This window comes from Wyeomyia smithii, chromosome 2 (assembly GCF_029784165.1).
Source record: "Wyeomyia smithii strain HCP4-BCI-WySm-NY-G18 chromosome 2, ASM2978416v1, whole genome shotgun sequence".
In the NCBI taxonomy this organism is placed as follows: Eukaryota; Metazoa; Arthropoda; class Insecta; order Diptera; family Culicidae; genus Wyeomyia; species Wyeomyia smithii.
Window position 1 is genome coordinate 26,365,442 of NC_073695.1, and position 23,861 is coordinate 26,389,302.

The following is a 23,861-nucleotide window of genomic DNA, read 5'->3' on the forward strand; positions in this document are numbered from 1 at the left end:
TTACTTGTTACTTTAAAAGCAATAACAAAAAATTCTCCCTGTTGTAACAAATTTGTTACTTAGTAATAGTAATAACATCCATCTCAGATTAAGAACAAAATATATTGTCGTATAGTAAGAAACAGGTGAAAATGCCGATAGGTCAAAAATGCCGCGATTTACGCGAGTAATTATTTAAAGGAAGACATGAAATAGTCAAGTAAACCTTGAATCAGTTGAAGGCGGTAGTTCGAGCAGTCGAACGTCTATGCGCTGTAGCTAGTCACCAGCAGGAGACACACTCAGTAAAACGGCCACGGGGGCGAAGCCATAAAACCTTTGGAAATGGGGGCGGAATTAACTGCTAAATCGGTGGAGAGCGCCACAAATTAACTGCCAACCATCTTTTGGATTTCACTTATATTTAAAAACTCGAGGAGCAAAGTTGTGCGAAAAACTGAAATAAAGTCAAAGTGATATTATGACCATTGTTTTATACCATTGTGATCATTGTTTTATACCATTGTGATCATTGTTTTATATATATTTATTTATAATTGGAAAAAGTTCAAAGCTGATAAAAATTAGACAAAGAGAAGTCCGGAAAGTGAAGGTGAAGTCATCGTAAAAAATAGACTGAACGTTCAGGTTCGTTGCTTCTACGAGAAACCACCTCCAACTGACTACCAAAATCTCATTTTCTAATGACACCATTCTCCCCTCCTCACAACCTTACACCCTCGAGACCTCTTTTTACATTGTAAAAGTTGCTTAACTCCAGCCACACCACTTCGGCTGTAGAAGTTAGCCAGTTACACGGAGCCCCCTGACATACCTTAACACCGGAAGAGTGGCAACTGTCACAGAGCGGTGGTGAAACAAAGAAGGAGACTGCGGACGTCGAAAAAGAGGCCCCGAATGCGTAAAAGATGAAAAGACGAGATAGGAGATAGAAAATAAGGAAATGGAAGTGTAGACCAGGGATGCCAGGTTTTTTTTTCAAATGTCTTCACATTCCCAGAAAAAATGTCTTCACTAGTCTTCCAGCTCGAGATGGCTCGTTAAAACCGAGCGAAGGCTGGGAAAACTATTGGCCGGCAAATCGAAATCTGTCGAGCAAAACACAACGCACCATCTCTGCAAAATGCGGATCATAATCACATGTTTTCCAGTGTCTTCAAATATTTTTCGATGTCTTCCATTTGTCTTCACGAACAAGAATGTCTTCACCGCAGGGTATATGTCTTCGATTTGAAGACATGTCTTCCAATCTGGCATCACTGGTGTAGACAGGCCAATAAAAGAGTTGTAAAAGACGAAGCTCAAGAGTTTAATTGACCAACACCCCCTGAGCCGACACTGAGGTGGTGTAGAGGGGACTCTCAGCATTGCTGGCTTTTTCGGCACGCTAGTTACAAGTTTGCATACGTTACGAGTTTCGTTCATCTCCAAATTATCTGAAGTATGTGAAATTTCGGTTTTCGAAATTTTTTTTTTGATGCCAAATAACTTAAAAGCGCCTGAAACGTCGAGAATTGGTGTCATCTGAAAAAAAAATACGTTTGCAAAAATCGACTCTCTGGGACTTAGTCTTTTTTTTAAATTGTGGAAGGCGGAGTTCAAAATGTTTAGAATTTATTTTTTGAAATTGACCACTAGTCTCTCGAAATAGTCTTTATAATGATATACACTATAACTAGCATCGATTACATTATGTTTCATTAGGGTGGTTCATTTATTCGGCATAGGGTGGTTCGTAAAATTGTGAAAAATAAGTATAAAAGGAAAAAAAGCACTTCGGTTCGTTTGATTGTTGTGACGTCTTTGACAAAGTTGTAGATAATAATTCTGTCTTTCCAAAAAAATTACACTTAAACAAATTATTTATTCAAAAAATTAAGTTAGAAGAAGAATTAAAATTTAATTATTCAAAAGAGCTCATTTTTCAAAAATCTGATTTTTTATTTAATAAAACCTACAAAAGATTACCAGAACAATGAAACCTTCCGATCATTTATAAATCAAGAAAAAAAAGTTTTAATTTTTTGAAAATAAATATTATTTTTTGAGAAAAAAACAATTTTTTTCAATTATTTTTTTAAAGGCATATTTTTCCTTCAAAAGGCCAAAATATTATCTACTACTTTGCCGAAGACACTATGCTAATCAAACAAACCGTTTCGACTGTAAACATATTTTAATTTCCAATAGAGCACTCTACGAGTAATTAAAAATATTTTTACAGTCAAAACGGTTTATTTGATTAGCATAGTGTATCTGGCAAAGTTGTAAATAATAGCTTTTTTCTTCAAAAAAATATGTACCCTGTGAAAAAAAACTAAATTGAAAAAAAAATAACTTTTTTCCATGACCGGTTTCGTTGTTCAGGTAATCTTTCGTAGTTTTTTTAAATCAGTTTTTTAAATGGGCTGGTTTGCGTGATTAATCTTTAACTTTCTTTTAATTTTTTGTCAAAAATTTAATAATTATTCGTTTTTAGAGTGTATATTTTTTTTTTTTTTTTGAAAGACGAAAATATTATCTACAACTTTGTCAAAGACGTCACACCACTCAAACGAACCGTGTTGGCTCTAAAAATATTTGTAATCATCAATACCTATCCGCAATAGAATTTTTTAATAGTTTTTAAAAAAAGAGTTGTGTTTTAAAAAATTCAACCAATAGCACAAAATGGCATCTTTTGCAAAAAAAACGTCTATGCAAAGTTTCAGCCAATGGGCACGTTCACGTTCTGATGATGTAAACTTGACAGAAAATGTATGGTCGAACTGTCAAAACGACGCACAGTGTGTCCAAAAAGAGAAACGGACGGCCAGACTATTTATTCAAGTCCTATCTAATCCATATATTCTAGAAAGTTGCTCCGTTTACTGCTGTCCTTCATATGCTTTAATGGAATCAGTTACAAATTTCGCCGTATAGAGGGCGCCATACCTAACTTTTAAACGTTTCTTCTGCAAAGTTGTGTAGAATTTTATTACAAAACTGTTTGCTGAACAACTCAAACCACTAGAGATTGAGATTTCAGAGCTACAAGATGTTTTCTAAAAAGGTTTTTTTAAAGCAGTTTTTTATCCATATGTTCAACTCTAAGGCCTAAAACATGACTGTATAAAATTGAGAGTGACGTGGTAAATTAAGATGAACAATGTCTAGTGATATATTGGTTATTATATACAGTATTCATGAATAAAAACTGGAAAAAAGTGTTTTTAAAGGCTTTTTTTATTTGAGTTGAAACTTGAAAAGGCGCAAACGAATCTGAGCTTCTATGAAACTATTTGATAGAGTACCTTTCTGACTAACAGAAAAACACAAAACTACAGTAGGTTATTTATAGTTTTGAATATATGGCCAACTGCAGTTTTCGATTTTTACATGCATTTGTGCGCTCTTTAGAGCACAAAGGCCGGCGCGTACACTACACTGAAAATAAATCGCACGTTAATCCCTGATGCTCTTTACATATGAGTGTCAATAAACGAACCTAATCATTCTTTTATGTCGACCCATATCAATTTTTATTGGAATCCACGGTATTTTAACGTGTTTTGGCATTTGACGTGTGTAGCCATTGAAATCTGAATGTAAAATGATTGATTTTGGCATGCATGACATGGTAAACCGAAGTGTAAAACACTTGATTTTGTGCTGTGAACTGAAACGCAAGTGTTTTCCACGTAGATATGATATGTTTCATCTATTAGCGCAGAATTAAGTTGAATCCACTTGGCAGTAACGTGTCTATTTTTTACAGTGTACGTTTCCGTTTCCATGCCCAACGAACAGACACCACAATGGGGCTAAATCTAGAAACGGACGGAAATAGGATATTTTGAAGTCCAATGTTATCAGTATCGTCTAGAAAGTTGTTTCTTTTACTGTTGTCCTTTATATGATTCAATGCAACCCGCTACAATTTTCACCATATAGAGGGCGACACACCTAACTTTTGAACGTGACTTGCTAGACGAATAGTTCCTTCTGCAAAATTGTGCAGAATTTTACACATTTTGTATAGGGTTTCTTTTTGAAATTTTTTGGTCACTTTTTTTTCATATGATGATTGGCACCCTAACCTATTTTTTTCTGAATGACGTATGATCATAGCCAGATCAAGGGGGGTTGGGCCCCCTTAATAGTTCACTTTCAATGACCAACTACACAAAAAACTTCAGTGTGTCTTGATCTGTCCTACAGATCAGACGTGTTTTTGGTTGCTTGTGGACTGGTCTTTGACTGCCTATAGCTTCAAAGTGTGTGTTTTGTCAGTGTGTCTTTTAAAGACTACCTGAAAGTTATTTCCCATCGGTCTTTCTCAAGACTACCTACTTTTAATTTTAACGTTTGTTTTAACTTTTTTTTTCTTCGTATCACCTGAAATGAAAGGGCGAAAAAAGAAACCGCGCATCAATACGAAGAGAAAGAGAGAGCATTCTTTCTCGGACAATTAGAGTGTCTGCAGTGATAACGTGTTTGATATTTTGCCTGAGCAAGAAGCCGGTGAAATGGAAGTTATTAGTAATGATACTATAAAAAATGTAAATTCTTCAAAAAGGGAGAATTTTCCACCTATTGTGGTAGCTATTTCTTCTGAATTTAATGTTTTCAAAAAGGAACTTTCAACGTTTGTTTCTGACGTTAAAGTTACCTATCAAATTGGTAGTAGAAGTGAATACCGCTTATTAGCCGACTCAATAAGGGGTCGTGATCGCCTTGTTCCGTATTCAACTGACAAGATGTACAAATTTTTTACCTACGACACCAAGAACGCCAAGCCGTTCAAGGTTGTCTTAAAAGGTCTCACCAACGATCAAACCGTTGATGAGATCAAAATTACTTTGACAGAATTACTGGGCATAGCCCCTACCCAAGTAATTCTAATGAAACAAAATTCACGAGATGAAAACAGTCAGAGAACTGCAGTTTCCGTTGTAAACCAAGTTTACATATTCAATTTTGGGGTGTCAATTCCATTCAATTGGCCCCGTGCCGATAGCTCGTTTCACAAGAACAATTTTGAAATATGATGTACGACAAACTTGCAGTCCATGAGTAATGCTACAAGTTTGTCGAAGAAAGCAGTGTTCTAACTCTTACGCCTAAAGTGTGAGAGCCAATATTCAGTGGGATATTCAGCCAATATTCGCGGTGAATATAAAAATATTCACCGCGAATATTGGCTGAATATTGCACTGAATATGGGCTCTCACACTTCAGGTTAGAAGTTACATCATTGCACTATTCGACAAATTTGTGACTACAAGTTTGTCATACATTGTTTCTCAAAATTGTACTTATGGAATGAGCTATCGGCACGCGGCGAAAAAGCACCTTAAAATTGAATATGCAACCTTGTTGTAAACTATTTAATTCATTTTAACTGCAGTGAAGTTAACAACTTAAATTTTTTTTGAAAAAGCACATACTTTATATAAAGTGCGTGTTAAATGGGAAATTTATAGGAAGTTTGGCGGAGGTGAAAAGCACATCACCCAATGCCGTACTTGTCAACGATATGGCCATGGATCTAGTTTCTGTAACATGGACCAAAAATGCCTTTATTGTGGAAACTCTCACAAAAAGGACACATGTCCTGTGGAAGAGAGTAAAAACTTTCGGTGCGCCAATTGTAACGGCAACCATATGTCACATTTTTACGAATGCCCTGTCCGTTTAGCCATTGTTAAGGCAAGGCAGGGTAAACAAAATTCAATTTCCCAATCAAAACAAACTTCAAAACAAAATTCTCCAAGCCCTGATGTACCGCCCAATTTTTTTACTCCTTTGTATACCCGTTTAACGTATGCACAGGTAACAGGTAGTTCGAACATCATTTCACCTAAGGTTGGTAGTTCGGAAATTACCGCTAATATGGTAAACAAAACCGGTAGAAAATAAAAATACATTGATTAGCCCAGCTAATATTGCTACCCAAAATACTTTTTCTAATGTCAACTGATTGGGGCCCATTAGGGCAGGTAAACTTTCTTTTCTGCAACAGGCAATGTTCGACCTTATGCACGCCATGCCGCAGACAAATTCCATGTTTTAAGCAATTCAAATTGGAATAAATTTTGCGCCTAAAATTGTTTCTAATTTAAAATTTAGCAATGATTTTAAAAAAAACAACCAAAATTTTAAATCGGAATGCTCGCTCATTGTGAGCCAAGAGAATGAGCTTTTTAATTTTTTTAACAGTAAATAATGTGCACATTGCAATTATTACTGAAACATTTTTGAAGTCTAACATCAAATTGAAATATCATCCCAATTACATGGTTCATAGATATGATAGGATTCAGGGTACCGGCGGTGGCAACTCCGCCGAATCAAACATCGTGCTCTTCCCCATCTTGAGACGAAAGTTATTGAAACTTTGGGAATTGAAGTTCAAACTGAACTTGGGATTTTATTTATTGCCGCAGCATATTTACCATTTCAATGCACACGCGAGCTCAAAAATTATTTTAAAGGTGATTTACAGAAACTCACCAGAAGTCGTTCAAAATTTTTTATAATCGGCGATTTTAACGCTAAACATCGATCATGGAATAATTCTCTAAGTAATTCCAATGGCAGAATTTTATTTAATTATTGTTTCTCAGGATACTATTCTATTTTGTCTCCGAATAGTCCTACATGCTTTTCTTCTGTAAGAAATCCATAACATATCAAAGTCATGAATGTAGTGAATTGATCACACATGCTGATTTTGATTCTGACCATCTTCCAATAACTTTTTCTGTATCACATGAATCAGTTTAGAGCCATATGAGCTATGTTCTTAATCATAAAAAGGTTAATTAGGAAAGATATAAAACTCATATTGAGAGTAATTTCAATAATGAGCTTGATTTGCAAAACGAAGTGAATATTGATTCTGTTTTGGAAGCATTTTGATGCCAGGAATTATTCTGTTTCAACGGCTTAAGTTAAATTTGATTCACCAATAATTGACGAAAGTCTTCGACTTCTAATTTGTTTGAAAAATGTACGCATACGTCAATATCCACGTTCTCGTGACCCTGTTTTTAAAATTATTTATAAAGATTTACAGAAAGAGATTAAACATAGATTTACTCTTCTGAGAAATCAAAATTTTGAGACTTGAAAAATTGAAACCATATTCAAAACCCTGTTGTAATTCGTTGCAATTCTCAATTGCTACGATGAGCTCTCTTTATAGTCAATAAGTTAGCAATTAAGTATATATCCCTGCACCGAATATTTTGTTCTAAAAGTTATTTTTTAAAAAAATGGCTTAGAAAAAATTAGCTCGAATTTTTTTACAGAAAAGATTACACCTGTAACGAACGAAAAAAACGAATTAGGGCTCAACAGTAGCTTTTTTGAGTAGCTTCAAGCAATTTCGGTTTGGGTTTATTAATAGTTTAAGCGACTGGTTTATTTTGGAGTACCTTGAAGGCTTGTGGTCCGTGGGAGGCAGTTTAACAATTGTTCAAAAAAATATAACCTCTCTTGACCGCCATTGCTGTCAATTTGTAATAATGTTATTAGCAATGGAAAACAGAAGAAAACATTTTAATAACATCAAATTCAATTCTGCTATTTTCATACCGTGACTCATTTAGGCATTAATTTAATAACCATAAATAACATTAAAAAAAATAATGTGTGACGGAAAATTTCACCTCCTTCCACTCAGACAGCACAAAAACAAGCGCTATAGCATAACTTGACCTCACTAATGGTTCTTTGTTTATTGCATGCCAGAATTGTTAAGCCAGTAAGCAAGTAGACAAAAATCAACCTCGGAATGCTTCGGCAGTAGTAGCACAAAAACGCAAACGACATTCATCATGCCAAATCACATTGCCTCAAGTCGTTCGTCACGCGTGTACGCCCCGAATACTGGCCCCGCCGGTTGCGGTGAAAGCAGGACTTCTCCGTCGGTATGGGTGTACAGAAAATGACAAATTATGAACTATGGTCCTCCCCGTACTCGACATGCAATTGGCTTTAACGGTGGGATCGTGTGTAAGAATCTAATCAGATTAAGCTTACTATCGGAATCAGTTGAATTTTATGACAAGTAAACCAGGTTTCACCGGTTCAGTGCGCCGATGGAGGTAACTTTTTGCCGGAATTCAAGTGCGGCTCGGTAAATTTGAGCAAAACTGTAAATTCTTTCAGGTACACGCGACTGCATGCAGTACAAATATCGCAATTATATACGTTTATAATGCAGCTGTAAACCTAATTTTTAGAATAATCAATATAAATTAGCCTCTTGCGTAATAGATTTTAATCCGATTTTTCCGCATTTTTCGCAAGACAAGCTCTTGATGGACGAATAAAAATTGATTAATCGTCTTTGCCAGCAACGCTCACAATCAGAATAATGATGAATGAACACTCCGCAGGCTTTTACTTCGAGTGTATAAATCCCCGAGCCCAACGGAAACTGCAGCCATTCACATCAACACTTTGACGAGGCGGATGCCGCTTTGTTGACTATTCCATCACGAAATTGTAGCGTTGCAGGCTGCTAGCGTACGTGGAGGACAGCAATTTTGACTACTGCTGATGTACAACGAATATCTCCCATCCTTGAAGCGGATAAAATAGCGAACCAACGACGTAATCCCGATGCCGAACTTGTGTCTCGGCGCACAGGCAACACAAGTTTGACGATAAAAGTGTCCCAGTTGGAGTGAATTGTGTCACTCACTATTTTTTTTTTTTTTGCCTACACAAGTACGTGACATTCAATTGTGTTTTCGTGTACAGCGTGCGAAAGTAGCAAAGGGCAAGCAGGTCAAATGGGTATTTTTCTTTTTGGGCAATGCTCTCTGAATGATACTGCTTCTATGAAAAGCGGAAGATTTTTCCTTTTCCCGAAAAATCATGCTGCAAATGGTTCGTGCTTCGGACTTTTATTGTGTCATCTTTCACGGGGGATCCTGCCGTAATGTTGAGTCGAAGTTGTGTCTCCACTTTTGTTCTCTCAACTTGGCTGGTTTTGTTTTCATAAAATAAAATGGTTTTTAATGTAATTATTCAAATATCGAATTATTTTAGTGAAATTCAAATTTTCCAATATCATTGAAAAAAGAAATCACTGGATACCAAACGCAACAATGCGCCTCCACTTGTTCGTTTTCATTACATTTCAAATCATTATAACAAAATTTTTAATAGAAAACTTCATCATCTCCATTCACAGGGATCCCATCAACTTGGCCGTACTTTCACTCAAAGAAAACGGCGAACTCACCAAGCTAGTCAACAAGTGGTGGTACGATCGGACAGAGTGCAAGCACAGTGAGAAGCAGGACGCCTCCCGGAACGAGCTGTCACTGAGCAACGTGGCCGGTATCTTCTACATTCTTATCGGAGGGCTGCTGGTCGCGCTGGCCGTAGCTCTGGTGGAATTTTGTATGAAAAGCTCCAACCGGGCTTCCAACCGTATTCCCTTGTCCGACACGATGAGTTCGAATTCGAACTCGAAGAACCGACTGACGATGCCACCGACAACCCGAGAATACGACAACGGTCGTATTGGTGTGAGTTTTCTTCTCCCCTTTTTATACTGCATGCTTTCTAAGCTGCTTCAATATTAATCTCCAGTATCCGTTCTAGTACTACACACCATCGACGCACTCCGAGCCCGATCCGATCCACGCCAACTCGCACACACAGGTTTGATGTAAGGAGCCGCCGGAATTACGCCTATGACGACCACCGTACGCACCGACCATTCGACAGATCGTGGCCAACAGTCAACATGATACGTCCACACTGTTGAAGCAGCGGGTGTCCGCGGGTGGTCCAGGAGCACCAACCGGCAGCATCATGGGACCCGGTGGCGTGGTGCACGATAATTCCGGCTTGTAAAATTCCTCCCGAAACCTACCAAAATCTTCGCACACTCAACCCAAAAACGAATGGAAGCTAATCCTACCGTAGAGCAATCGAAGGCTCTCGAGCCTTGAAAATGCGGCGCAAGGCGAAACCGCGCAGAGAAATCAAGAATCATCACTGATACGAAACCTAGCTCGTAATTGCAAGACACGCTGTAAATAGTTTAGTATTTGTTATGAAATGTAAAATTTAAAACAATAGGTAATCAAATTACTGAAATAAATGTAATCCGATAGGAGATGATTTCGCCCACAATTCAAGCAGGCGGCTGAAATCAAATGAACTGAAATATTGAAGAAGAAACAAAATAAAAAACGCTCTCTGTTATTCGTTTATTGAAATAATGGTAAAAACTTCAGTCGACCGCTAAGCTAATAAAAACCGAGGAATAATGTCATACCTACTGAAAAAAAAAAACCACTGACACATAAGTATTGTAAAGTCAAAACAATAGTTTTACCTTTAAACAATCGTAAATAGTAAGAATTTACCCACTCATCATATATTTCTGACAGCAGAAACCGAGATGGCAATCGATTGGCGGCGAAAAACGGAATCAACGAAAAAGAGAAAGTTAGTCGTTGTTGAAAATTATCTCTCCTCCAGCATTCCTTGGGTACTCATGACTCTACTATTCCTCAACTAAAACAAAACAAAAAAAAAACATTGTACATGAATCAAACCAACTTGCAATGATTCCTAAAACAAATATCTAGAAATCTAATTAAACCAAAAAAAAAAACATATGAAAGTAAAGGGAGACCCTCCTTAACGAAAAACACGTTTTGTGACTGCATTATTGTGTGTAAACACCACCGCTCCCGTGGAAAAGAATAAAACCAAAATGAAAACTAGCAGTAAACGCGGATTGTCGCAAGGAACTCGGGAGATACCAAAGACCCGGAACCGAAACGTTCAAGCTGCTGATAATATCAAACAGAACAGACAAGAAAAAAAAACGGTGACGGTGTTAAAAGTTAAGCGTAAGAAACTAAACCAGATACAAACCAAAAAAAAAAAATCATTGTTTTACCATCCCCATTAGTTTTGTACAGTGATTACAGGACAGTGTTTTGTTGGAGAATGTTTTTTGAAATAAATCAAAATCTAGACAACTTTTAAGTGGCCGCGTTTTGGGCGTTTTTTCTTTTTAATCCAATGTTCTGCAGAGGCCGTACCCGTGAGATCTAGCTTTTTAAGTAAGATTTCAGTTCGTCACGAAGCAAATTCGCAAATATTCGAAGTGAACTTCATAAAGAAATCGAAATTTTGCAGGTATTGTGGAAAAAATCCATGATTTCCAGGCAATCGGTTATGTCTAGAGGCCGGAAGATGATTTCCAGAGACCAAAAGTTGCTGTTCGACAACTTGTTTTCAAATCCAATATGATAACTTCCGATTACTTGGAACTGTATAAAACAGTGGGAACAATCGCTATATATATCTGGATATATCTGGAACCGGCAATTAGAAACCGAAAACCGGTGTCTGACAACTCAAAATTCTCCAAATTGTATCGTGCCGTGTCAAATAACGCGAACTATTTAAAACTCAAAACTCTAGATGGCGATTTTTAGTTTCTGGAATTCTGTAAAAATCGGATATACTTTGCAATGTAAATGTTTTCAGGGTATCCATGATGATGATATCCATGAGCCAAATTTCGATGGTCAGTGCTATATTTTGAATCCAATAAGACGACTTTCGTTTTCTATAAACCTTGATACGAAACTCTTTTTTTTTTTTTGGATACCCCTGATATCGATATTTCTATAACCTGAACTGTGTTTAGTAACAGAAAACCGGTTTCCGACACCATTTTGAAATTCCCCTTTTCGGTTATAGTAAGCTATGGAAAGATGATTTAAAAAAACTACCTAATCTTAGTATTCTCAAAAAACGGTATAACGGAAAATACAAAAATTGGTATCCGAAAGTCAGTTTATAATTGTTTTTATATATTAGAAGAGATGCAAAACTTGAATTTAATCACAGACGAAAAGACATACCACTTTGTTCAAAATTCTATAAAAGCTACTTAATTTGCTACTAACTTTTGCGACACCTACTGGACATATTCCGCAAGAGATAAATTTTCAGCCTTTCTGCTGTTTTAGCAGCACGGCGCACAACAACTGTCAACTGAATTCAAAGATAAAAAGCACATCAGCGCCACCGCCGCTGCGACGGAAATATTCCGCATAACTGTAACTCATTTGAATTGATCGTTATTTTGATCCACGAAAATAAATTTCGTGGCACGTCTCTTTGTCTGTGGTAAAATGTAAAGATGATAAATGCATCTCACTCAAAGTCAAGAACACATAGTATAACTTTTGAATGCCTGAACCGATTTCCACCAAACATGGCATACGTGTTCTTTGTACAAAGGCGGTGTTTAAAAAATATTTGAGAAAGGAAGAGGTAACCCTTGAAGCTGAAGGGATTTACCTAATAGTAAAGTCAAAATTTTTCATGCATTATGAGAACTTTTTGAACAAATTCGGTGATTTTCAAGTCCTCGGTGATGTCTGGAGACCAAAAGTTGATGACTAGAGACCGGTGCCATTATGCTTCAACGCTATATTTAAAAATAAGATGATGAAAATCTGAGTCAAATCTTTCAACATTAGTACATCCTGAACCAGAATAATAAGAATCGATGTCCGACGACATTTCAAATCTAATTAAATTACTTCCTTGTTATGAAATCTGTAAAGAATCGTTCAAATCTTCCTCAACATTGATTATTTTGAAATGATTCCTTGATGATATTGAGATTCCAATGTATGACATTATTGACGCCAAGATATGAGCCGTTGCGGACCAGAGTGGTCTATGTGCCATCGAGCAAATTGTTCAGGAGAAGCAATTTTCGAAAAATCTCTGAATAAAATTTTGTTCAACGGATTCTTTCGACAAAATGTTCTAATGAAAAGGCTATAAAGTGGTTTAACATTGGGATACATAAAATTAACAGTTTCTCTGCAAAATCGGTGATTTTATCTCACCAATGTACTTAGACCACTCTGACTTATATATATATACTTATATATATATATATATATATATATATATATATATATATATATATATATATATATATATATATATATATATATATATATATATATATATATATATATATATATATATATATATATATATATATATATATATATATATATATATATATATATATATATATATATATATATTTACTGGAATCCTCGGATCGTTTCGGAACAGAGTGGTCTATGTACACAAACCTGGTAAATGACAAAGAAAATGACGGTCTATGTACAAAAACGTAAATAAAAATGACGTTAACTCGTATAAAATGGCTAGTGTCACATGTTATATGATTTACATGGCATGTCACTTGTACGATGTCACGTGTAACATTACATATAACACAACATGTTACATATTACATAATATTTTACATGTTACATTTTTCGTGTTACATTACGTGTAACATGTTACATGTACAAAACAAGTGGTATGTTCCTTATCACATGTTATATGCTACATGTTACGTGTTACATGATAGTATTACATCGATTTATGTACATAGACCACTCTGTTACGAAACAAAACGGCCCTTCTGTCTCGGACGAACTGTGGACTGTGGAGAAAATAGCGAAGCCCCTAAATTTTTATACCTAAGTAGGTAAACGAATGGGACAAATTTAAACTCAGAAAACTTAAACAACTTGAGTTAGGTAGAGAAATGTGCGGCCTGGTGATCCATGCCTTGTTGGGGAGTTTTTAGTAGAAATTTAAAAAGCCAAGAGAAGTGATTACCCTGATCTCTGTTAAGGAGGGTAGCTGGTTTTTGTTTGAAAATTTCTAAACTTTCTGCGACATCTAATTTCCAAGGGGATGTTACTGATCGAACTAGACTAATGTTGTCGGTAGTCATAGCGTGATCTTCGTGAAAAATATGTTGGGCTATTTTGGATCTGAAATGGTGAGTTATTCCTTTTTCTGAGTCTTTTTAGCCTCTATAAGTTCTGAAGTATGTTCCTTAAACCGGATGTCTAAATTTCTTTTAGTTTGGCCAATGTAAACATTATCACAATGTGGACATGCAATTTTATAAACACCCGCCCAATGCAATTTGTCAATAGTGTCTTTAGTAGACCCCAACTTTGTTTTAATTTGATTATTTCTACTACTGTAGATAATATCGATACCAAATTTTCAAAATTTTTTTGCGAAGTTGACGTGTACTTCCGGTCTTCTGTTAGCGGTGTGAGTGTGATGTGAGATTTCCTATGCTGGATTCGTTTCTTTTTATCATAAATGGCTTGTATGGTTCTTCTATTATATCCATTCTGCTCACCAATATCAAAAATATATTTCATTTCGTTTTTCTTACCTTCATTACTGAGACGCAAAGATTCCATACGGTGCATCATATGATAGAAAGAAGCCATTTTATGCTGGGGGGAGTGGTTAGAAGTGTTAGGTATTACCCGCTTAGGATGTGTGGGTTTCCTAAAGATTTCGAATATAAAGTGGTTGGGGTTTTTAACAACGACTACATCCAAAAATGGAAGCCTGTTGTTTTGTTCAATTTCGAAAGTGAACTGGATATTTTTATGAATACCATTCAAAATTACCAAAAAACTATCCATCCAAATGTGCCATGAAAAGCTCACATAAGAAAGGTGAAAGCGGGTTCTCCATCGGTGTTCCTTTTGTTTGTTTGTAAAATTTCCCACGAAATAAGAAATAATTGTCTTCCATGCAAAGTCGAGTTAACTTCAAGTAACTGCGTACTTTAGTTTTCCAAGGAAACAAACGAACAAAAGGAGCACCGATGGGAAATCCGCTTTCACCTTTCTTATGTGAGCTCTTTATGGTTCTGCATTTTCAAATATTTAACGCCAAAGTAAATTTGTTACGTAGTTTATGGACAAACCCTAAACCAAGTACGTAAAGAAGGGGTAGAAATATATAAAACCAATTATTAAACTAATTCTTATTAAAAAGTGTAAGAAATATTGGATAAATAATGGATATAGACTGATTTATATTTTCATGACCTGACAACGGAGTGAAAATACCCCTTGCTGAAAAATGAGCGTTGTAACGTCACGAAAAATAAAAGCTTCTTAAAAATAGATGTTACTAGTTATCGGCACTCTAAACAAAGCAAAACGTTCAATTATTATTTGTTATTAAATCATGGAAGAAAAAATCGTTATAAAATTCTAAATAGTAAAACTTTTGCAAGAAAAGTCCGGACGCCTCATCGCGCGTTGTAACGTCACGCTACATTTTCACTCAACAAAGTGATATAAACAAAATAAACAAATCTCTCATACATCATTCTTATAGGAAATTGTGTGTACTTTCCAAATCTGTAATAATATTGAAGGGTTTCTTGAAAAAAAAATTAAGTTAGAGGGAATATTATGCCAACAGAATAGTCAAAACGTTGTAAAGTCACGGAAGAATGTCTCATATTTTCTGTTGGCCAAAATAAATAATAATTACTAAGATGTGAAAATGTATGAGAAAGATCAAATTTCCTGGTATGTTAATAAGAATGATTTTATGAGCTTTTGCAGCCTCCCCAGCTGGTCTTGAGGTACGATGCCGGCCTAACAAGCCAGTCGTCGTAGGTTCGAGTCTTGACTCGGGAAAGACTGTTAGTGTCAGTAGGATCGTAGCGCTAGCCCCGTAATTGTCCTGTACACTTAACGGTTGGCTGCGAAGTCTGTGTATAGTAAACAGAAGGCCAAGTTCCGAATCGGAATGTAGCCCCGAGGCTTTGGCTTTTATGAGCTTTTGAATTGATTTGAAAACTGTTTAAATTATAAAACCAATTTTTCACGTAGGATTACGTCCTGTGATAAAGGGGTGTAAATTAAAAAACCGAAAACATCGAGAGCTTCACAATAAAGCTCTACTTTTAAATGCTAAAAACTCAACTAGTTATCAATGGATTTCCTCCATTCCTGCAACAATCATTTGGAAAATTAGATATGCGCCCATTTTCATCTTGTGCTGTTAAGTATTGTATTAATGAAAAATGTAGAGCCTTGTTGTACGCACATTTCGAACAGAGCTGAAACAGAGCTTACTCAACAAAACTGATACTTGTGATACAAACTGATACAACAAACGATTTGACTACTTGTGATTATTTTCTACAAATGTCATTTCTTAGTCTACGAGGCTCCTCCTCCACTGAAAATATCTGTCAAAAGCTAAGTATGAAAGGTAACAAATATATATTTCACCTCTCTTTTCATTCCTAAGACGGTACCATACGGACTGTGGGGGCTGATCGTTGCAAAGAAGGGGAAAACAAAATCCCGTTCATCCCGCGCCGGACTCCAATTCCTGGTAGATAGATTTCATTATCTGCAGCGCAAATAAAATGCTTAAACACGTTGAAGCTAGAGCATCCGTCAATTTGATGACTGTTATGGAATACTTAGTAGCTTCTAGTGTGCTGAAAATGCAGCCGTGGTAAAAAGATAAATCCGTAATTAAGGTAAATAACACCATTACAACTGGGTTCAACATTATTTTCGAATGACCTTAAGCCAATCGTTGTTGTTGTTGCAATCCTCTATAAAATTACCAATAACTAAAAAAGAGTTGAAAGAGAATTATTACTGAAATTAACCGCTCCACACCATCCAATTGATTAACCCCCATCGAGTGTATTCCTAAATCTAATTTACCATCTTAGAATTCAAAATGGCGTATGGAGTCAAATACCGGCCCCTAAGCGTTATCTTGGTTTCGGAAATATATATATTACTGCTATTTGGTTGTTTTGAACTATTGTTCAGTATCCAGAACAGCATCTATATTTAAAAAAAGAAGAAGGAAGACTCACATTTTGACGTAGAAAAAGTACGAGAAATACAAATGAGCGAAATCATTTCAAATCGCCTGGAAATACGCGAAAATTTAATCGACCATTTTTGATTTGAATGAAACTTTGCACACGTATTTGGCTTAGCAAACTGAGCATTTTTCATAGATGGAGAGATTTTTTACAACCATGAGTTTCATTCTAAAAGGGCGTTTGCCTTTTGGCATAGGTTTTATTCGAAGCATTGTAGCCCAGAAATCGTTGGTTGTATAGAAAAACTGTCTGAGAATGAGTTGTAGGGAATTAAAAATGCATCATAAAAAATATACACTGTACAAAAAAAAAAATTTTTAACCAAAAAAAATTAAAAATAAACATTAAATTTCCACTACACTTTTCACTTTTTATTCACTTCCACTATTTAATTCTATCACTTTTCACTTTTCACTTTTCACTTGCAAATACGTATTTCGGCACTGACATAGTGCCTTCGTCAGTGCTTATTTGGACTGTCCAAATAAGCACTGACGAAGGCACTATGTCAGTGCCGAAATACGTATTTGCAAGTGAAAAGTGAAAAGTGAAAAGTGATAGAATTAAATAGTGAAAGTGAATAAAAAGTGAAAAGTGTAGTGAAAATTTTTCTATCAAGACGCTCGAACATAAATGAATAAACATTAAATTTCAATTTAAAAAAAAAAGTTGAATTTTTTTCTTATTTTTTTTAAAGAAACTTGACGTTAATACGCAACTTTTAAAAAAAAACTCCAGGATGGAGAAATGAAAAAAAAATTATGATAGATTAATTTTTTTATGAAAATTCTAATTCAAACATTTTTCAAAATATTCGTATTCTGATGATTTCAAAAGATGCTGAGAGTCATTTTAAATCAAAAAGCTCTTGGTAGTTAACATTCTAAAGGCATTGGTATTCGAGTTATTTCTAATTTAAGCTCGAAAAATTATAATTATTTAGGAGAATACACGTTTTTCTTAATTTGTCCATAGTTCTCCAGCAAAAACCATACGTTCATTGGAATGCTTGATCAAAAATATACAATTCATTCTTTGGCAACAAAACGATTGGGCGAACGGTTCTCAAGAAAAGAGTTAAATGTTTTAAGTGATATAAATATATATAAGAATCAAATATTTATTTTCTAGTTTTATTATCTTAGGAACATATTTTTTCATGACATAGATACTTTACAGAACTATTTTCACCTTATAATTCACATACATCATAAGTAAATGATTCGTCATCTTTTGAAAAATGCTTCGTTTGTGTCTTATTTTCTGAAATCGAAACAAAAGAGTAATACTTTTGTGTGGCAGCTATTATTATAGATTTTTTGAAAATATTGCTCTATTCTGTTACTCCTTGTTCATATTCCCAATATTATACCCAACTAAATGACATTTTTGGTGAATTTTTATTACTTTTCTGATTAGACAATTCTTTTGCGCTTGTAATGGGATGTTCATGTTCTTTAACTAAACTTGCATTTCCTGCCATTCGTTTTAATATGCCACCAATTGCATCGCATGGGCCTTTAACATGAGAAGTCGCAAAAAAATGCCACTCTGCATCGACGTTATATTTTGTTTTGAACTTGCAAAGTTTTTCTATTTTTATATTGTGAGGCAGCTCCATCAGACATTAATATCGCTTTTTTCAACTCTATTGTTGTTTTCAAAAAACTCATTAATTTGGCAATGAACACCTGAACCGCAACAGTATCATGATGGAGTACTTCCGATATTATGATGAAGCTGGTATTCTTAAGTGTTCCAGATTCTGAATAGTAAACAACGAAGGGATGAATGGTGGCTTGACTGTCATTCAAATAAATAAACGAATCACAAATTGATAAAGACGTATTAAAAGCACCGATGACCAGGAAAGGGTTTACAGCATTTGGGCTTGGTGTATTCCATTTTCACTTTATTCATCTTCACAAAATGCAAACTGTTACTAACACATCTGGAGTAGTGCAATCGTATTTATATACGAAAACAGATATTATAAGTAACCCAGTAGTTATTGGTTGCGTACTTTAAAAACAGTTAGTATTAGTAAACAAGTAGGTAGTGTTGCACGAGAAACATATTTTTTTATAAAACATTCGGCAAGGGGGAATGTGTAGGTAGGCTGAGTTTTAGCGCTTGAGTTATTTATCCAATCGTTTTGTTGTCAAAGAATGAATTGTATATTTTTGATCAAGAATTCCAATGAACGTAAGGTTTTTGCTGGAAAACCATGGACAAATTAAGAAAAACGTGTATTTTCCGATATATAATTAATTTATCGAGCTTAAAGTTAAAATAACTCGAAAATCAATGCGTTTAAAATGTTTAATACCAAGAGCTTTTTGATTCAAAATGAATCTCTGCATCTTTTAAAATCATCAGAATACGAATATTTTGAAAAATTTTTGAATTAGAATTTTTATAAAAAAATTAATCTACCATAAAAAAATTATTTTTCATTTCTCCATCCCGGACTTTTTTTAAAAGTTGCGTATTAACGTCAAGATTCCTTAAAAAAAAAATAGAAAAAAAATTCAACCTTTTTTTTTAAATTGAAATTTAATGTTTATTTTTAATTTTTTTTGGTCAAAAAAATTTTTTTTTGTACAGTGTATATTTTTTTATGTTGCATTTTTAATTCCCTACAACTCATTCTCAGACAGTTTTTCTATACAACCAACGGTTTCTGGGCTACAATGCTTCGAATAAAACCTATGCCAAAAGGCATACGCCCTTTTAGAATGTAACTCATGGGTGTGAAAAATCGCTCCATCTGTGGAAAATGCTCAGTTTGCTGAGCCAAATACGTGTGCAAAGTTGCATTCAAATCAAAAATGGTCGATATTCGACCATCGGTGATTTGGCACGATCTTGCTCATAAAAGAGCGGTGAAGTCTCAGAAGGTAGCTGTTCCGATTATGATACAAAACAAGCCTTCGCATTTCACCAATAATTCAATCTTCATAGCAAATATTTTGTACAAGAAGTATTTCTACTCAAAATTCAATTGTTATTGAAGCATTTTAGGAAAAAATTGCAATCCTCGAATAAACAAGACATGATAGTAATTGTAAGGAAAATTGTGTTCGGAAATGATCATTTTTAAAAACTTCACTATCAATAGTAATTCTTAAACAATCTTAATGATACTTAGTAAACAGCATCAGAAGAAACTGTTTGATGTTTTTGCTAAATGTTTGATACATTGTTTTTTCAAATAGTGGATAAATTCCGATTATAAATACTGTTCTGATCATGGTACATTTTCGGACTGTTTCGATCATGATACATTACTAGAGACAGTGGTAATTCGCGGCAAAAAGTTGAAAATTCGTGGGTGGCAAAATAGATAATATTCGAATTTCGCGGTAGTTTCAAGGCACCCTTTTTCTTCAGAAAATACTGAATCAAGGGATTTTTTCTCTGGTGAAAACAAGAAACAACTGTTTTATTTAATTTAATGGACGGTAATTTAACCGCACAATCCATAATTTCTTTGCATTGCTAACTAAAAGCTGTGTCAAATTATTTTCAGTTATATTGTGGTGTCGGTAGGCACGTATTACTTATAATATACTGGCTCACGCTGCGTTCCGTATCTACCGAGTTTCCGGAAATCGATAAATATTTAATGCCAACCGGGAAAATTCAGGAAAACGTCCGCGATTCGAATACTTGCCAAAATTTTATTACCAATCCCACTGTCGATTATTTTAAAAAAGATGCTGGCTTGTAAGCCTCCCTCATTCATCTTGTGACTTGAATTTTATGGCTGCACTCTCAGGAATTCTATGATGCAGGTCACCAATCGCAAAATTCAATTAGGACTGACAAAATCGCGTTGTAAGAGAGCGGTTGTAGTACTGTTCCATGTTATTGGTTGCGTATAAAACGGCCTTCCATTGCCTTCTAGTTGTCTATTAATCTTAAGCTTTGTCCTTGTTGCTTGTTTTCATGAATTTCATAGGTTGAAAATCGAAATATTTCATGATTGTCATAGAATGTTGCTGTTTTTATTACTTTCGCGGGTTTTTGTGAATTTCGCGGTCGAAGCTAGATTTCGCGGAATTCGCGGCTTCCGCGAAATCGCGATTTACCACTGTCCCTATACATTACCATACCCATATTGGATGATATTTGGGTATTTTCGAACTTTTACGTGTATTTTAATGAATTTCCAATAAGATGAAATGCTAGTGTGATTAGCAAGTCCGACTTCAATAAACTTGTGCACAATTTCCTGCATCCTTCCTAGCCCAAGCAATAGGCACTCGCGCTAGTAAGGAAATGAATTTCAATTTACACCCATAACGAAGCGACGAAAAATTTACATTTCAACTTCCATCCAGCAACAAATGTCCGTCGCACCCTAGAGCCGAACCCGAGAAGTGGAAAACTGGCTGCGATAATATGCCAAACAACGACGCTAATCTCTATGCTAATGGAAACACTGGTTATTTACATGTAGAACAAGGCGTAGCGTTTCCATTGGTTCAATTCTCGGTGCGCTTACCTGACTTCCGCGAACACGTGCTCCGGCTGCTGCTGCTGCTACTACTGCTTTCGCATTATTACAGGTATATATACGCGCTACATTGCTAGTTATCCGCGTTTTCGTTCGGAGGATGCTGTCAAAAATACGCAAACACAACTGAAAAATTCAGCTGAAAGCGCCTTTCAGTTAAGTTTTCACAAGCCAAACAAGAGTCCAACTGTAAAAATAGAATTAACAAACCTGTTTTTGAACATCCAATGTCGACGAAATATTCATCTAGCGCCTTCGTTGATAAAATTAAAAAATAAATAAATAATAAAAAAATATCCGAAACTATTGCGGAATTCTTATAATCTAAAACATTCCAAATCCAGCTGTTGAAAAAAAACCTTCACAAATTTTTTATTATTTTCATAGACCAACCACCACCATTGACCTATTGAGACATCGTCCCGATGTTTGCTGCACCTCACTTTATTATTATTTTCACTATTGAAAGTTACCCATTACAAACTCAAAAAAAAAACGAAATATATTTTAGAATCTATAATAAATTATTTTTATCATAACATTTTAGTGAATCAATTATGCTGTTGCTTATATTGCTGCATCTGCTGTTTGTAGTCTTGCATTTGCTGTTCATATTCCTGCAGCTGCTGTTGGTATCCCTGATTATCCTGTTGATTTTGTTCTCTGGTTTCATGTTTTCGCTGTTTCTCGATCTCTTGCTGTCGATAAAGGAAAATTGGCCGAAAAATTATCGTCCGACGCTGCACCAGGTGATACGGATTGCCCGCTGGTAGCATCAGCTGATCTTCTGCTGTGTCCGCCGTTGGTGCGGCCTTCGTCGCTGGATAGTACAGCGAAAGGCACAACCCAAATGGGACCTGTTTAATTTTCGAACGATTAAGTTGATTATTTGGTTGGAACAAATTATTTGGTATCTACGCACGATCAATAGTAGAACACTGAAACTTCCCATCCTGACTAGTTAATGTCCAGAGCACGACAAAACGTAGTGGCGATAGTGAAATTCGAACAACACTGAACCGATTTACGTGGAATTAAATGTTTTTAATACAGTGCGGTAAATAACAAACGGGAGATAACGCTTCATTCGTCATCTATTATGCTTGTACTGTAGGACTTTTCAATTGTATTTACATTTTTTTAATCATAAGCGGTTTTATTCCCGTTCAATAAGTAACGGCTAATTTCACGTTACTGCGCATGAATCAAGTTGTCTGATTCCGATTTGAAGTTCCAAAACAACCAAAAAACAAGACGTAATCTCAATCTCGTGCAGTGGGGTCAATGTCGTACAGATTCGATGTTAACTTTAGGCAGAAAAGTATTGCGTTCTTTGAATATATTTCCTATAACTTCGTTTTATACGGGAGCTAGATAACCTGAACTTTTGTCTGTTATTTAATTAAAATACTTTATCATCATATTGCAAAATTTAAGAGAATGTATGGATGAATTAACGGTATTTCCAAATCTAACACATTAAAATACAGTTCACTGTTATCACCAAACGCAACCGGTTCTTTCGAGACGAAGGTCAAGGTCTATGTTTTATCAGCAGCGTAGCTCCCGAATGGCTAGAATCAAGCATAACAATGAAATATTCCCGAAACTCAGTTATTCACTAGCAGTGCTTATTTTCGAGTGTAAAGCTTTTCGGTAGTGAGTCATTTTGAGATGAAATACTTGTCGATGTATTTCGTAGTGGTAAAGTAAATAATTATCAGCAGCGGTTTTTTTGTTTTCTAAAACATTTCATTATTTTTTTCATAGATTGGTTTTACTTTTTGCCTCACGTGGCATTCGGCTGCCGCAAGCTTACTCGATGATACTAACACTCTCAGTGCCCAGGATCGATATCGGCGCGAGGTGATGTTTCGGCCTCTGTTTGTCTATAAAGAGCAGCAGATCGAGAAAGAACGCTTGCATCAACAACAACAGTTGCGACAGCAACAACCGGAACGAAACCATCAATAATTATTAGGTGCAGTGTTAATATAAACCCAGTGCCGGATTGAAGATTGTGCGGAATAAAAAGCTTGTAAAATGTTTTTATTAGTTCTATTCAAAATTTCATTTATTTAAAAGTTTCACGTAATTTTTTAGATTTTTTATTAGTCATAAGTCATGAGAAGTAAAGTTTTGTAGGGGCCTTCAAAGTGTCGGAGCCCGGAGACCATGCCCCCCTAGACGTTGTTAATCCGGCTGTGTATAAACTTTGAATGAGATTATTGATAACAATACTTTGATGTTTGTTGTACAAGTTATGAAGATACAAAAAAAAAAACATTCAAAATATCTGATTAAAAAGCAGTTTGAAATTTTTCCGCTGGCATTTTTGTAACAGCACAAGAGAACTTATATATCTCTGACTATATAGAAAATAGGTGATTCTGATTTTCTTATAGTTTTTAGAAAATGTAAAATTTTGATTGGTTTTTAAATCTGTCAAGTTTCAAACAGTTTTCAAAACAAGACAATTATTATAGATCTTTTCATCCGGTGACTCGATTATCCGCAATATTTAATTTCTGCTGTTTGTTTTTAGTATTTATTTTGAAATTTTACCTATACTAT

The 23,861-nt window shown here is 35.3% G+C and overlaps 2 protein-coding genes and 1 long non-coding RNA gene across 4 annotated transcripts in view; 2 read left to right on the top strand and 1 right to left on the bottom strand.

The window, feature by feature from the left end:
* Positions 1 to 11,010, top strand: part of LOC129721330 (glutamate receptor 1) — a 357,842-nt gene extending 346,832 nt beyond the window's left edge. For both annotated transcript variants that reach the window (XM_055673775.1, XM_055673776.1), the window contains exons 11-12: positions 9,191 to 9,530; positions 9,607 to 11,010. In XM_055673775.1, coding sequence (XP_055529750.1) covers positions 9,191 to 9,530; positions 9,607 to 9,672 — 406 coding nt within the window. In that variant the 3' untranslated portion in view covers positions 9,673 to 11,010. The remainder of the gene's footprint in view (positions 1 to 9,190; positions 9,531 to 9,606) is intronic.
* Positions 11,011 to 21,763: 10,753 nt separating this feature from the next.
* Positions 21,764 to 22,351, bottom strand: LOC129723531 (transcription factor SPT20 homolog). Its single transcript, XM_055677806.1, has 2 exons — positions 22,210 to 22,351; positions 21,764 to 22,144 (listed from the first exon to the last, which is right to left on the bottom strand). The coding sequence occupies exons 1-2, from the start codon at positions 22,237 to 22,239 to the stop codon at positions 21,839 to 21,841; spliced, it is 336 nt and encodes a 111-aa protein (XP_055533781.1). The 5' UTR covers positions 22,240 to 22,351; the 3' UTR covers positions 21,764 to 21,838.
* A 383-nt stretch (positions 22,352 to 22,734) lies between these two features.
* On the top strand, positions 22,735 to 23,335 carry LOC129725529 (uncharacterized). Its single transcript, XR_008728100.1, has 2 exons — positions 22,735 to 22,991; positions 23,058 to 23,335. It is a non-coding gene; the product is annotated as an uncharacterized LOC129725529 (long non-coding RNA).
* The last annotated feature ends 526 nt before the right edge of the window (positions 23,336 to 23,861 follow it).